General features: G+C 47.4%; 1 protein-coding gene across 6 annotated transcripts in view; it reads right to left on the reverse strand.

Moving 5' to 3' along the window:
• PHACTR4 (phosphatase and actin regulator 4) overlaps positions 1-16,960 on the reverse strand; it is a 68,183-nt gene that overhangs the window by 27,276 nt on the left and 23,947 nt on the right. For 3 of the 6 annotated variants that reach the window (XM_055800930.1, XM_055800931.1, XM_013299856.3), the window contains exon 2: positions 15,552-15,598. The exons of 1 other annotated variant lie outside the window; for it this stretch is intronic. In XM_055800930.1, the coding sequence (XP_055656905.1) occupies positions 15,552-15,567 (16 nt within the window). In that variant the 5' untranslated portion in view covers positions 15,568-15,598. Of the gene's footprint in view, positions 1-13,297; positions 13,639-13,712; positions 13,771-15,551; positions 15,599-16,960 lie in introns of those variants that run through there. 2 more of the 6 variants (XM_055800935.1, XM_055800932.1) reach the window with 2 other exon arrangements.

Consider the following 16,960-nt stretch of genomic DNA (forward strand, 5'->3'; position numbering starts at 1 on the left):
CCCATCCGTGCAGACGGAGCTGTCTATTTAAAACCAGTGATACTGGGCGTTCTCCTTAAGAGCCCATCAGCCAAAAAGTCCACAGTAGCAGCGACAGGATGTTTAAGGCTCTTCCCTTGCCTTAATACTAACACAGGCCCACGGTACCACATTACCAGGAGGGTTGGCCGGGAGAAGAAAAAGTGGCAGCACCACGACTTTGGCTGTGTTTCACTACAATCTGTTTGCTAGCAATCCTCAGCAGCTTTGGCAGAACAAGGAGAATACATATATAAAAAAATAGTATGTATTATATATACCTAACAGCTCTGGCTACCTATGAAGATGGCCATTTCTGGGCCACGCTCCAAAATAGATGTGGAAGAGCTACCGACTGCGCCGGCCGCCCGAGGGGAAGCAAGGGGGTAGGAAGCTGGGCAGGCAATCGGAGAGGTCACAAGCCACCACAACGTGACGCTCTTCCTTTCTCCTCACATGGTATTAAAAGTCAGCCCAATACCCGGTGTGGAAATGGAAAATGGTTTATTTATAAGCCAGCTGGCATCGCATTGTTCAGGTTCTGTATACTTTGATGAAAGGGCACTGGTTTGGATGAGAGAGAAAAGTGAGGTAACCGCTCCTAAACCGCATGATTTCCTCCATGCTTCCTGTGACATTTCCAAGAGGGAAACTCCTATTTCCCAGAGCATTCCAGTCCCCTTGCCCCCACCAATTAGTCAGCGCAGCAACAGCAGCTGCTCGATCTCTGAAAGCAAAGGGCAGTGGATCAAACACACCGGGGACCATCTTGGTGCCACCACGTGTGTGCCGGCGGTGGGGGGAAGGCGAGCAGCCCACCACTCACCGGGACGGAGCGCAGCAGGAGGAAGAGCATCGCTGTGGGCTGCGCCACCGCCTCTGCCAACAAGCTGACTGACAGCACGTTCAGCCTCACATTTAGGAAGGGAAAACAAAGCTGAGAACATGCTCCTGGAAAGCCTCGTGATCGCAGCGGGTGGCTGGGACACAAGGAATCACTAACTGCCACGAGGACCCGGCTAAGGACAATTGCGTAGCAGGTCTTGGGGCCAGGAGGAGCTTAAGGCCAGAGTGTCTCCAAGCCTTGTTTTCCAGTGGAGGAAGCACAACTTTCGACGAGAGCACATTTTAGCCAGTAATGAAAATGTACCGTCTTCAATGCCTCCTCACCATTCACTAATTACAACATATGCTAAATAATTTCTTGTTTACTAGTGAGGGAATGCTAAGGAATGTGATCCTGACAAAATTAAAGATTCAGTCACATCTTGGCTAACTCGATGGCTGTGGTGATTCATGGTTATGCCATCTTGAGACAAGGGAACCTCCAAAGCTGACAAACTACTTTTTGGAGCACCTTGAAGCAGCATTAAAAGAAGCACTGGTCAGAAGCCAAAAGAAGCACAGATATAGGACACATTCCAGCAAAGCATCAGCATATTCCCAACAGTGAAGCACTTGGAGGCAGAATACCCATCTGCCACTTCCAGCTATATTATTAGGAACACATTAAGCAAAAACAGAGAAGAAAATTACATTAATTATTCCATTGTTTAGGGAAGAAGCAGGCATGGCATTTAGCTTAACTCTTGTTTAACCTCTCCCACAGCAAAAACTAAGATACTCCAAGAAGAACCTGTAAATTGATATCACTTAAGGCTTCCCATTGCAAAACACAGGAGATAAAGAACGACAAAACTAACAAAGCTTCAGCAACAATCAAAAATACATTCTTCTCCTTTCAAATCTCTACCCAGCACGTGCTTTTAGGACTTGCCACAGCCCAAAGCAAGCTGCTGCAGGACAGATGGGCTAGACATCACATCCTCCACGGTAACGACCTTACTGGACAAACCTAACTCACACAAGACTTCACAGCTTTATACAGACATTATTCAAAATAACAGAGTCTTTTGGCAAAGAAGTAAGCCCATCTACGCCACCTATAAAACTGATGGGGCCAACTCTGTTAAACACTGCACTGGAGACTGCAAATTAACAGCAAGAATAGCAGTAAATACTCAACCTCTAAAGTAAGATTAAATTGAAATTAACCCTCAGAGGTAACGCTGTATTTTACTCCAGAAGTTAGGCTGCAATGTATAGGTCAACAGTATCCCTGCTCGGATTCATTAAAAGACTCATGATCCCAAATTTCTCTTCCTACATCGAATTCTTCAAGATGACAAACAATTTAAGCTGAAAGCCTCTCTGCCCACACGGTAGCTGAAAAGGCAGCAAGATTTCTCTGTAAAGGTCTGGGTTCCTCTTTTTAACAATTTCACAAAAACCTCAGCAAGTGCATTTGTACTTCATATCCCAAGATAAAACTGCCGCAAAAAATTTCAGGACTTCCTCTGCCACCCCAACAGGCTCAATGCAGGCACACTGCACCAATAAGCCAAATTATCCTTCAACACCTAGAGCTCTTCAGTCTGAAGTTACATTTTTTCCAAATTACTGCATAAAGCCAGCCAGCGCCAGGGCATCCTACCATCCTTCACTCACTTGGCTCTGCCCAGGGAGGCTTACAAAAGCGCCTTGGTTTAGCTTTTGGGGAACACCCAACTTCCCCACCGCACCTGCTCTGCCTTAATTATTGACTAAGCTAGAAGCTCCTTATTAAAATGCAAGGCAAGTTTGGCACACAATCTCAGCTTCTGATCATCTCGAGCAGATACATTTGGAAGAAAACCCCAAATTCCCTGCCACGGTTCAGAAATTAAAAGAAATGGCAGATAGATTCGGCTTAAGGCACTTAAATTCAGCAGGAAAAATACTTTTGCACCCGAGCAACTGAAAACTCCCATACAATTTTAAATTTTAAACCACAGCTTTAGATTCACACACACAAACATCAGGTTTAAAAGCTTCCTTCCAAACGTACTGTGTTTTTACAAGCTATTTCTACCCAAGTGAATCTAACAGGTAATTACAGGTTTGACCTCCTTCTATTGCACAAATATGCCTTTTGAAACAATGTGGATAAATATTTGCCCAATACAAGACAACAACTCCAAGAGGAACCATTCCAGTTTATCAACTTTGTGATTCATGTTGATACAAGCTTTATTCTCTATTTAAGGAACAAGATAACACTTAGGAAGTTCATCTAGCCAAATGTTTCATAGACCTACCAGGGACCACCCTAAACAGTGCCACATCCAGACCACAGTCACACCCAGGCAAGAGCCATCAACAAGACAGTGAGTGAACCCAACCTCAACTCTCCAAATATTTACTATTGCTCAACCAACAAGGTGTCTCCAAGCAGCAGCCAGGCTTAAGATCGCAACACACCGAGTAAAAAATTGCTGCTAGCGTGATTAAAGCAATGCTTGGGTTTGTGTCGTGGATCATCCCCTTCCTTACCCCTTTCGAACTGGCTCGCTCGGGAGAGAACGACGGAGGCCCGAAGGGGCTGAAAGCAAAATGTGAGCACCCTAATCAACCCCCTTCGGCTCCCCTCAGAATCCCAGCCCCTGCCCTGATGCTCCTGTGTTTTCTGCCAGCACCAGGAGCTCTTGTGGAAAGAAGACGTGGCAGCCAGCAGCATGGGAGCCATCCCAGAACAAGATGCAAAACGCAGACGTGACAATTGCATGCAGGCAGCTTGTGTCCCGAAACATACACACATCAGGTCCGCAAAACCAAACGCTGTTTACGCATCACGTTGACTCACACAAGCTGCAGAGACAATGCCATGGCAATTGTTTACAGTGTCAAGGCCATTTCATATAATTAAAGGAAATGTCAAGAGATGAGATAACACCAACGGTTCAGAAGGTACAGCTAATCGCAACCTTGTAAGCTGTTTTACCCCGAGTTGTTCCCCCCTCTTGCAGATGAGGGCTGTGGGAATGCGTGAAGGGTTGCACTTCACCGAATTTCACATCATTCCCTTGCTCCTGCGCTTGTACAGCACCAGCAGCGACTCTTGCTTAGCAGCAAGTAGCACCACAGCAGAACAGCGGCTTGAAACCCCTTTCTAAGACCGTCGATGCTCCTGTCCACTCACACTTGGCACGGTTGAACGTGGGGCTGCAGATGGCCTCGTAGCACCACTGCAGGCACCTCTGCCCAGAGAAAACATGGTTAAACTGAAACAGGACTGCTTCTGCAGTAAGAGGTCTGACCATAGCCCAGCGTGACCGCTGTGGTCCATCAGGACAGGCTTGGAAGCAGCCAGCTCAAATGCCACCTGCTTGTACCAGCCATGAGCTCTGCAAGGGTGAGCATCTCAAATATTTACTCACCTCCTCAGACAAATTTTGCAGCGTAAGAGTTACAGCACACTACTATTTCAAGTACGTAAGCTAACAAGCTCACGGTCAACCCAGCTATGTGAGCTGTAGTCCCACCTTCCCTTGCAACGGAGGTAACCCCCAAGTCAGTGGGCCAGACAGAGCAGTGTGACCCACCTCCCTCCTGCCCAAGGCCGCCTTTGTAAGCATCACACCTACGTTAAACACCTTGAGATAGGGGCTCGGATCAAAGAATCACACGACAGAGATTAGGCAGCCACGGAGCCCCATGCTGCATCCCATGGCTCCATGAGGTTACAATGCACGCTTCCCAGCACGCAGAGGTCAACACTGCTGATTAGGGAGAAAGACCTCACAGCACAAGCCCACACGCCCCACCCCGTGGCCTCCACCAAAGAGCTCCTGCCTCAAAATCCGTAACATGCAAGACCGAGCGGCACCAAAACTCAGGTTCAGGGGTTTTCAACTTGCAGCAGGAAGAATAAGCAAGAACTATCTTTAAGGGGTCCAAAGAGAAGCCACTTAGAAAACCAGTACATTTGATTAACCTCACAGGGGTCTCTGCCTCCTATCAGACAATGTTTAAAGGTGCACAAATTAAAAGTTGAAACCCATGGCTCCAGCAAGCATATTCTTCAAGCAGTAGTTACAGCAAGGATACATTAGAGCAAGCATTTGAATTGGTGCATAAAATTGGGGTGTGTAAGCGCAAACATTAAAGCATTTCTCCATGCACTTCACGTTTGAAATGGGGAGTTTGTTCTTGTGCTGGATTCCCATCTAAAAAAGCCTGCGCAAGGCGTTGGCTCCCTTGGTGTAAGAATGCCATCCCAGGGCTTCCCCCAAGCTCCCTGAAATTACAGGCTACGCCATCATCTAAATCCATTACCTTATCAACAGCAGGGCTAGCTGGCCCCTGGGCACCTAAACTGAAGCCCCAGCTAGTCCAAAATACTAGGTGGCCCCTTGGCTACACCAGCCCGCATCATCTCACTGCCGCCTTTGAGGCAGGCGGGACACAGGAGTCATTAGCAACCCTGAAGCACATTTCTGCTGTGAGGGAGCTCCACCAGCTTCCCAAGCAATTCTCACCTTCATCAAGGGAGCGGGGGTGGGGGAGGGGGGTTGGGGAATAAAACCCCACAAAAAAACCTGCAGTTCTTAATGAGATTCAGATCAGCCTTATAAAGCAAAAAAGAATCATAGCTTGGAAACTAAAAGCTGACTGACCCTTTAATGGAACTTTCCCTTATTTATGGAAATTTCTGGTTTGGCACAAGAACATCTGCTCATTTAGGGAGTGTTGTAGAAATCACTTCTATACTCTAGTGATGCTAAAAGAGGCCTGGTTTATTGTTAATTGAGCCTCTGGCTACAGACTAGAGAAAAAATTGTTTCCCCTGACTTTGAAACTCAAATTCTCATTCTCATTCTCACCAGGGTGTATTTACCTCTCACGACACTTGGTGGTCTGATTTCTGTCCGTAACTGCAGAACTGTGCCCTGCTGCAACCGAGCACATAACCTGACCTGGCAGCAGCAACGCCGCTGCTCCAGCTCATGACAAACCCCACAGAAACGTCAGGCCACTAAAACCTGGAGGTCTGTGGGCTCGACAGGAAAGCAATCCCGTCTGTAATGAACATCACCGAGCAACTGAACATGTGTTACGGCTTTTCTCCCTCCCCCCTACAGGATCATTCTGATTCTTGTGCTTGGTTCCCTTGAAATTTATCAGACTGTTCAAAACCAAACTCAAGATAATCCTTTTAAAACCCCCACCAGTTACTTTTGTTTAGAACAATTGCTACAGGCTATCAGGGATGCAGAATGAGGTTTTCAAACCAGAACTGATTATACTCTGGCAAATATGATGGCCTGGGAATGGTCTCTAGCACAGGAACTCGCTCAACTGCAGATTCTCGATGCCAGGAAGGCATGACGAAAGGAAGTCTCCTTTTATACTTGTCCTTGTTCTTCAGTTCTTTTCCTAAACATTTATTTAGGGATGAGCTCAAGAGATCTTGGCTGGGGAGGGCTGAATGGCTTCATAAGGCAACAGGGTGCTCATTCTCAAGCTCATTAAAAAAACCCACAACACAACAATCCAGCACCACTGGAAAACAGTGCCCCAGACACCACCTCCCAAAATTAACTTCAGGAAGCCTGATCAATACTTTATTCTGAACAGGAAAACAAGAAAAAGCCCTGAACAGATAGGGAGTGTTGAAGGTGCCAGACTGACTAGTATAATCCCATTATAGAGTTATCCAGAGCAAGCAGTTTGCTCAATATTTGAGAGATAACAGGATTAACTTCATGTTCAACATCATTTCAGCCTAATAATTGCAGAATCACTCCGAAGGCCCTAATGTCATTGATTCAACAGGGGATTCCCATCAAACCCCCCACCAGCCCCAGCTTTGAAAGCCCCTTCATTAGCATCAGCATCTTAAGTTAATTACATTGAGACATTTTCCTTTCCTTCCCAAAGCAAAATGTAACTTAACCCCTGCAATGCTCAATCAGAACAAACTCCTGCCTTCCCTCCGGGAAGGGACATGTTTACTTTCCTAATCACCACTAACATCTCGAGATTTCACGTTAAGATCAAAGGGCTGGGAGGAGGCAGCTTTTTCAGCATTTCAGTTGAATTTCAACAAAAATCATGGCAGAGGCTGGTCACAGCCCTCTCAGTGATCAGGGGTCAGCCTCAGCCATCTGCCTACCTCCGCCTGCCCGGGGAGAGGGTGCTGATCTACCCTTTGAGATCCATCCCGGCAGATCCATCCAGCAGGGATCACCACCGAGGCTTCAGGAGCCACTTGCCTTGCCAAGCTGACTCCGGGTTCAGCTAGCCTTGGCGATGATCCCTTGCTGCCGCCGTGCTCAGGACTTACGGGGAAAACACACAAAGCAAAGAGCACACAGAGCCGTTTCCTAGCTGGCGGGAGCGAGCTGGGGAGCACCGCCAGAACCAGGCTGTGTTTTTCTACAGGATTCTTATACGGAGCACGGAAAATTATTAAATTCCACCTTTTCAAGCACAGAGGGAGGCTTTGGTTTGGATGCACTACACCAAGCAGGCCACCCTCATGTCCCTAACCTGATGCAACTGCAGCGCGGCGCTGAGACACCCACTCCCAGCACCCTGCTGGCCCACTGCCTGTGAAGGTCACCATCCACGGCCACTGCGTCGCTGCATGGTCATGGTTTCTTTCAAACCCACCCCCACCCCCCCAAAAAAAATATGTGGGGGAACCCCAGGGCCCTGCCCGTGCAGGGGGGTGCCCTACAGAAATGCAGCTTTTTGGGGAAAGCACCCAGGTAGGGGCTGCGGGCACACCGTCCAGCATCTCTCCGGGATGAAGGTACGGTGGGTGCGCGAGGGGGGGGCCCCACCGAGCCCCCTCCCCCCCCCCCCGCCACCGCCAGTCCCGGTGCCGCCCGCCCCCTGGCGGCTGCAGCGCACATCCACACCCGCAGCCCCCCGGGGGGGCTTTGCGGGGTTCAGACCTGGTGTGGGGGATACACAGCCCGGGACAAATCCGCACCCCAGCAGCGGGCCAGTGCAGGAGGCTGGCGGTGGGGGTCCTGCAGCGCTGGCCTCCACCAGACCCCTCACGAGGGGCTGAGCCCCGTCCCAGCGGGGAACCCACCGCCCCCGCAGCAAGCATCCCCGCTCATCCCATGGGAGAAGGCACACACTGGCGAGGCGACATCTCGGATCTCAGCACCAATTCTGGCCTCTTTACGTGACTTTAGCACAATTTGCTTCTATTTCCATCTCTCCATTTCTCCAGCAACCGCTCTGCGAGCTGCCAGCTTAGCAGTACGCCTGGGACGAAGGCAGGATGACACTGACAAGAGGACCGAGACACTGCAAGGAAACCGTAACAGCTGAGTTACACCAACATACGAACCTTTATCTTACACAGCCATAAACCAAGCTCTAATAGACCCTGAATCTGTAAAGCTCAGCTCAGAACGGCCCGAGTACCAACCAGCTAAATGGGTCTAAAAGTGGAATTTAGTAACTCCTATAAATATTATTTTTAATGTACAAGGAAATATAATTTTATCATAGCCCAGCTGGTAAGTGCTTCAGAAATCTTAAAATCTCTGCTTCATAAAGCAAGACAAAACGTGGCTGGGTTGAAGAGCAATATTCTTCCCAACCAAGCCACAGTTATGGCTCGTCCCATCTCATCTGGATTGGTGTAACCTGCAAAAAAAAAGCCACCACCACATCTCTGGTTTCTTGTTGCACTCCAGTGTTTTAGGAGACAAAAGACACCTTCAGAAATCAGGGCCAGGCTCCTTTTCAAGACAAATGAGAAAGAAACAGATAAAGCGGTGACGTCAGCCGTGACCCTGTGGATGTGCTAGCCACCGGACTGCAAGTCTGGACCAGCCCTGCAGCCCGCGGGGCCAGGGCAGCTCTGAGCTGCCAGTGTCTCAGCTCACACTATTTACAACTCACAAAGGCAGCAACGTTAATGAGAACATCCAGTATTTTGTTTTCGAAAAGCCAGGTTTGCCATTCAGCCTGGACGTGCTGCTGCTGTGTGAGCTAAGAAAAACAGCAATAACAAAAATCATTTATACTCAGCCCACTTACCTCTGGTTCCAGTCAGGCTCCTCTTCCACCCCCAACCCCAATAAAATCAGCTACTAAAATCCTCTGACAGAATTTACAGCAGCAACGTTCCAGAAAGCAAGGTGAATTTAAGGTCCAACAAGTTGAAAATGAAAACTAGAAACTCTCGAAATCTGACCCTTCTGCTCCATGCCCTACTTACTGAACCACAGTAACTCCACACTCGCTGTTTTACAGTGAGTTGACCTGAATTATCCGGAGGATTGATTTCATGTCCTACAAGGTCTTATCTCTTAATACAAGGAGTAAGATCATTCAATTCAATCACGAAGCACTTCAGCCTTTGCTACTATCTTGCTCCAGCCAGCCTGGAGGCCAAAGCATCTCATTCCCAGCACATCCACAGCTTAGCCACTAAACCACAAAACCAGCAAAATTAACCTCCACTGTCCTCCAGGCAGAGCTATCTGTAGAAACTGCATGGCCACTTACTACAACAGCTTTAAAAGTCACTTGAAATGGGGTGCCACAGAATTACAAGGTCTCTGGCAGGTCAGCAAATAATCTCTGTAAAACACTTGGCTCGTAGATCAGCAGGGAAAGGCAGCAAGCAAGAGTTCAGACACCCACTCAAATCATAAGGGGCTCATTCAGGGGGGAATTACTGGGTATTTATTTTCTTAAACTCCACACCAACTAGCAGATGGATAGCTGATCCAAAATCACTTGCAACTACAGCAGGCAGAACAGCAGCACCGGCATCCCATTAACTGCCCCAACGCACCCGGACCACACTCAGCACATTAATTGCACTAAGAACACAGAACATCCAGTCATTTTAAGAACAAAAAGCTGTCGGGACAATGTCCTGACATTCCACTAACTTGTCAAGTGCACTTGACTTATTTATAATAATGCTTTCAGGTAGGTAACCAACTGCTCTGTACCGCACCTGGTTTAAAAGTCAGTCTCCACTGAGATCAGTTCAACCCTCTGGTAAATCTGACTAAGGAACAGTAGGATTTTTCCTTTCTGCGTGCTTGCAAATCAGCAGACCTCAACTGTAATTAAATGTTTAATATCAGGCACTTTGACTGCTTTGGCTCTCTTTGACCGTATCGCACGAAGCAGTTACGTTGCTGTATACATAATGTACGGGATCTCATAAGGGAATTGCAGCTTCTGTGTCTTTCTGGGAGAAAAAACTGGTCCGTTTGTTCTGGAACAGACATTATAAAGAGATTTCCACTGGTTAGTTATCGTTAACTGTTCTCCTCTGGCAGACTTCAGGGCTGTGTGACAGCAAGGCACTCAACGCCGCAATGCTCTATGTTTGACTCCCCAGATCAAACCCAGAAAACAATGAACGCCATATCCAGCAGCTTAATTTAAATGAAGAACCACATAGTCAAAACACTTTAGTTCAACATAAAAGTTCGCATTTGACAAGTTTTCCCTAAATGCTGCTGAATGGTTAGTTAAATGCCTGTCCTGGCAGCAGACTTGGAGCAGCTGATTTCCAGTTGAAACTTAGTCATCAAAAGGGGATTCCCAGCCAGCCAGCCCGGAGCACCGGCTGACGAACCCCTGAATCAAAGGCTGGCCTTTCATCCAATGCAGAGAAGAAAACCAAGTGCCCTCCACCTCACCCTCTCCCTTCCTGGCCCTACTTGGACCCGTCCCTTTTCAAAGCACATTACCCAAAGTACTGGAAGGACTGGCAGAGATGTAAAACCTTGTAAGGTTTCTGAGGAACAGAAGACACAGAGCAGCACGTATTTCCTCATCAACCCTGACACCCTGTGGCTGTCACCATCAGACCAGAGGGAGGTGCAGGTGCAGACCTTCTCCCCGTGTCTGGCAGCCCTGGTCCTTGGCAAAGTCCTTGTCTGTGCCACCAGTGTCCCATTCACTCCAGAGGCACAAGATGAGGAACTCATACTCACGATCTCTCTCCTTCAGTTCAAACTGAGGACCTACAAGCAAAACATTTGACATCCTAGCCAGCCACTCCCTCAGCTTTCACCGGTACTAAACACAAAGGGCTTCATAAACAAAGGAACAGCAAGAAGAAAGTCACTTGGCAGACACCTTTGAAGCAGAAAACTGGTTTTCCTGAGCAGGTTTTGTTTTCACACAACAGACTTGGCACATCAGTAGTCTTCTGTTCTCTTCCACTTGCACGTGGTGCCTACCCGGAGGAGATGCTGAGCTTGGTGGATCTTGGTGAAAAGCAGCAGCGAGGGGTCCTGGCAGAGTGCAAGAGCGATCCCACATGTGTTCCACACATCAGCCAGCAGCCATTTGAAAACAAAGTGTTATTTTCAGCTCCCAAGGCAGCAGGCTGATGGAAGCCAGTGATTAAAGCATCTTTGGGACAGGTCGTGGCTATTCCACCTTCACCATTACATTCAGCTCCCTTCTGAGCACTAGTTTTTTAAAAGGCAGCAATGCCAGAACCTGCTTGGACAATCTAGCCCTGAAGAGCTTGATATGTCTTTTTGACCTCAAACTTCCTTTCAGACAGCAGAGCTGCTAGGTTGGCAGCAACAGACGCAGACCAAAAGGGATTGCTTCCACAGACATGCTTTGAATGATCTAAATGATCTAAAAATCATTTGAATTGATCTAATAATCATTTAGAAATGATCTAAAACTCCCATTCCCTATGCACATGCAATGATTATGCCCTCATTTCCCTAATGGTTTTGAACCTCCGAACATCTGAAGGTATTGCTCTCATTTTTCGGGATAAAAATGGGAATCGGGTAGCCAGCCATGCATCCTGCTGGGAAAAATTAGCAGAGCTGGTGGCATAAGTAGTACTCACATTTCTAGCAGTTTCCTTTACTCAGACTATATTTGGAGTCTAAGTCTCCAAAAGTAGCAGATTCATATCACACTGGTTTCCTTATGAGGCACATAGCCCAGAAGTCAGCATAGATGCTAAAACAAATTACTTCTTTGTTTGCACAAAGGTTAAGGACTTGAAGAGTATTTCCTATTTTTAGTAGGAAAAGAATTAGGAAAAAAGCACAGCAGGAGATAAAGCAGATGAAAGTCAGCCTTGAATAAAGAAATAACTGCAGAAGATTCTTAAAGCATCCATAAACTTAGTGTTTCAAGTGCTATTCTATAAAAGCTGCTTTAGGTAAGAACTTGTGTGTGCAAAGGCTACTTTGCCAACTTCCCAAATGCTTCACAGTTGTCCCACAGAGATTTAGACCTTTTAGAGAAGCTGCTGAAAGGTTCATATCCCAATACCTGCTGAGGAAGTACGTAGCCACAAGCAGAAACCGTAAACAGAACAAAGTACAGGAGGGCAAAGGACCGAAAAGCAAACACTTCCCATGAAGAAAGGCATTGCCATGCTCGCTCTACAGCCGTTCACGAACGAATAGCCCCAGCATCACTGGGCAGGGGAACTGCAGGCCTGCTTCCTTCCACCTTCGGTCAACCCACCAGCACGGCACAGCCTTCAAGGAACCACAGGCACGAGGCGAGACTTGCCCTGCCAAGCACAAAGCTCCCACTGCTGCAATGTTTTGCTTTTTAAGATCTCACAGACTCACGGGCAGATGAAATGCTAGGTAAGATGGCAATCCCTTGACTAAGAAAAAGGTCCAAACCTAGCTCGTACCATGCTAAGATAAAGGAGCGGTCTTTGGGAGGGGGTCTGGGCAGCAACAGCGTGGGCAGTGGATGGAACAGCGGAAACAGGCTCCAAAAATAAAGTGTGATCCTTCACCCATACTGCAGGAAGGATCTGAAGAGGGGAAAGGTATTCCAGTGACATTTCCCTTCAACAGATCACTTGCGTAGGTGGGACCTTGGAAAGCAGGGAAACTCAGCCCAGCAACATGTGTATATTTAGATTTCATTTATTCCTCTCACCTCCGTCCTCCCACCTGCCTCACAGCTCCGCTCACAGCTCGGGGCAGCGCTCTCCCTCCAGCACAGGCTACACGGGGCTGTGCCCTGGCTTCACACCGAGGCACCATCCATCATCGCCACCTCCCAGCGCCTACACAGAACCTCACAGGTTCCCACCACTACAACTTCTTCCGTCTCCAGTAGGTTTCACAGCTTGAGTCAGCAGCTGAGGGCTCAGGCTGACAAGCTACACGAGTTACTGCAACTTGAGCAGTTCATGCATTCCGTAAGCCAACGCCAGTCACACAGCAAAGTAATTCGGTTTTGCTTAAGTCCGGCATCGGAGCAAAAAACTAAGCCATCTGATGCTGCCCTGGCTACAACATATGCACATCCAAATTACTTCAGATGGCTGACGTGTGGCAGCTTTAACTACAGTCCAGGGCCACATCCCAAGGCTTCCAAGTAGTTTCTGTATATTCTTCTCTATACTTGAAAAACAACCTAGGGTAGGGTTGAGAGCAAATTTTAAGTTGCATACCTGCTCTAAAACAACCGTGTATAGACAAGCTCCGAAACCTTGCTGCAGCTGCCTGGAGACCGTGCTTCCACTAGTCTTCAGGGATGAGCATGAATTAAAATCTGAAGACAACAGCAAATTTTGGTTTTAATTAGCCAGGGCAGCCAGCCAAGGAGGGCTCCCCCACCCACCCATGGCTAGTGAAGCCTGACAGCTAAAAAGGATTTATGCTTCACTGTACAGTCCCAGTGGCCATTCCAAGCACACCAACTCTGAACACGTGCCAATGCAGTTAGAACAAAAGCCAGCCATGCAGCATTGTGAATGCAGTTAATACACAACCAGCTCAGGACAGCAACACATCAAAAAGCACCAGGCTTGGAGGGAACAAAGGGCATCGACTTCAGCTCAGCTCCTGCACACAGCTCCGCCTTACCTCATCTCCAGCCTCAGTGCCGGGAACAACCCAGGAGTCCTGAGCTTAGCAGCACTTGGAGAATGAGCATCCTTAAAAGCAAAGTAATTTTAAGGAAATAATGAAAGACCCATCTGCTTATCCTGCCTTTAACATGGGGGTCTCAGCTCCCAGCACGAAAGAGGCAACACATAAATCTTCCCAACCAGCTGCGTGGGGTGGCTGTGCACGCCAAGATCAAGTACAGAGACTCCATCCTAAACTTGCACAGCTGATGTTCAGAGGGAAAGGAGAGGCAATTTTACTTAAGTTGGCAAAATGCAAACAGAACATAAGGCCTTTCACATCCCAGGCCACCAGCACTGCTCAGTAACCTCAACAGGCTCCAAGCCCGTGTCTCACTGATCTACCCAAAAAACTCAGTTCAACCACACGTTAAAAAGGGACAGAAAGCTTTGTGATAAGAACACAGCTGGCTGCTGGCAGTCCCAGCAGAGGCCGAGTCCTGGTGCATAAGCAGAGCTCACAGTGTTGCTCAAAGCCATGCCATTAATGCATGGAGAGATGGAAAAACTCGCCCTGCTGCTGTCTGTGCTTTGTGCTGGGGTTGAGCAGGGAGCTGTCGTTTCCACAGCCATCGCTTCAGCATCAGCTGCCAGCACCACACTCGCTTTACCCATCCTCCCCCTTCAAAAGTCCTCATTTGGGATTAGCTTGCCACGAGCAAATCATAAGGGAAAGCAATCGCTGCAAATTAAACGTGCACCTTACAGGCTAACAATTAGAGGGCACGGCAGCAACTCTTGCCACCACGATTCTAAGCATGACGTCTTTTTATGCAGGTGCTCTTGGCTTGTAGCTGCTCCAGCCACTGGGCTCCAACAGACCAGCTTTGCATGAAGTCAAAACCTGGCCTTCAGCAGCCAGGCCGGGGTATATCTGCCACAACGAGCACACCACGCTGCTGACAAGTACATCGATTCTCTACTTTTAAGGATGGCATCACCTAACTGCATAGGAATAATCTAGAAATAATAGTTATGGTCAGAGTTGCACTTCACTATGAGTCAGAAGTCACCAACTGCAACATCATGGCTTACAAGGTGCTGGATCAGCAATGCTTAATGGAGATGCCTTCCCATGGTGCAGGCAAGAGCTTTCATGCAAATTCATTTCAATGGTAGGGAAAAAACAGCGATTTAACTCATGTCTTCCACAGGCATTTTAGGCAAACAGGGGGAAAAGCTATTCAAAGCAATCTAAGTCAAAAAAATCTTATGAGTTTTAGTTGCAGCCATATCTTTGCATCAGTTAAGCCTAACAGCGATGAGTTTGCCTGCCACAGAGCAAGTAGTACACAGTGCCTAAAACGAAAGCTTTAAAGGCAAATTTCGTTTAAAATCCTGTATCCTCTGCCAGACAGAGCAGCCTAAAGAAATAAAAACAGAAAGAGAAGTCAGGAGCTACCATGAGATGATCCTTCTTCATGGCTTGCCATGTGCCTTGTTCAAACTGCATACCAGCTCAATGCTGCTAGCCTCTTACCTATTAAGAAAGGGGACATTATTTGTTTCCAAGAGCTTGAGATAGCCAATAGACTGGTACTCCAGGTTTCACAGATGGGAGATTTCAAAAAAAGATCTTCCAGACATACAACACTGCTTTAATCAGATCTGGTTGACACCATTAGTGAAGTACAGTTGCAACTGATGCATCTGCCAAACCACCTTATTTTCTAATCACCTTCTACAGTTGAATTGAAGACACAAAGTTTAAAGTAATAAGGTTCTTTATGATGCTTAACCAAGGAGGAAAGAACAGGTCCACAACCTGTGGTAAGATATCTAAGAGCGTACTCACCAGTGCTCTCTTCCATTCCTCTTGCACACTAGCTTTCTGAGCAATTCCTGCAAAAACAGGAAACAAAATCGACACGCAAATTAAAATTCCAAGTGTGACCAAAGCTCAGGTTTAGTTTCACTTCTCTATCAGCTCTGCTCAATCTACGTATAACCAGCATGGAGGGAACCTAGAGGAGAAGCCCTGCCCTGGCAAACTAGGAATTGGAGTGTGGCATCTTCACCCCTCTTTGAAGATATTACTAGCCTCTAATCACACACATGCTGCGTTGGAAAGGAGAGAGACACAAAATTAAGGTGTAGTAATTACAAAGCATTAAATGTTTGCTCCCCAGGAAGACATTCCACATCTGCCTCTTCAAGGAGGCGTGTGCCTGCTGTAAAAGGGAACAGCTATTGCTTATCTAGCAAAGGCAGAATAGCACATGCACAGAAAGTATTTTGGACGTCACACAACATCAAGACAGTTCTGAACGCACTGGGGAAAAAAAAAGACAAAAAGGAGGAACTAGGATTTTAGCAAACCCAGCTTTTCTCTGGAGAAAGTTCTGAAATTGGGTGCAAGAGGAACTAAGTTTGGGGAAATCAGGAGAGATCTTGATTCTGATAGATTACATGGCACAGTAAAAACATGCTCAGCATTTTAGAAAAAAGGAGCTTCTGTCCTGAAGAGCTTGCAGTTCAAAACAAGACAACCACAATAGGAAGCGTCAACAGGCACAGCATAGGGTGATTGGGAAAGAGCTACAAAATAAGCATGTTTCCAGTGCCCAGAAGTCAAAACCAGCTTTTATCCATAGCATATTTCAACGTAGCCCTTCACCACTTAGGGCAGCTCACGACCTTAGCTCCCAGCAGCAAAGAGCAGTTCGTTGGCTGTAACGTAACATCAGATCAGATGGATTGTCTCCATCTGATAATTTGCTGACTTCACAGCACGTGCTCGGCTCGCAGGACAGCATGGCAGGCCCACAGCACCAGAGGAGACAACCCTAACACGCCATCACTGGAAGTGCACCTGAACAAGCTATTGCCAGCAGGGCTCTTAAGCTTTGCTGAACTGTGTGGGTGAAACGCTTCTTTTGATCAGACAACCATGCTCCAGGCTACTTCTCTCTGTTGCAGCTACAACACAGTCGCGGCAATATTCTTACATGGGGAGAACACCTCCACAAAGCCATTAAACTCTCAGAACATCGTTGTCAATTGCGGCGTTTAAACGGCTTAGCAAAGAGTAGCGCTATCTGGGCAGACTTCTGAGCAGACAGTCGCCTGAGAACATCAGATGGTCTTCGCTGCAGAGGCAGATTACCACAAGGTTACTTGGGAAACACCCTCAGAATCCCTCCAGCTTCATCCACTAACACTGTTAAAATACAGCTCACTTTTCACCCGCGTTTTGGACACATG

The sequence above is a fragment of the Falco peregrinus genome, chromosome 3, assembly GCF_023634155.1.
Source record: "Falco peregrinus isolate bFalPer1 chromosome 3, bFalPer1.pri, whole genome shotgun sequence".
NCBI classification, from domain to species: Eukaryota; Metazoa; Chordata; class Aves; order Falconiformes; family Falconidae; genus Falco; species Falco peregrinus.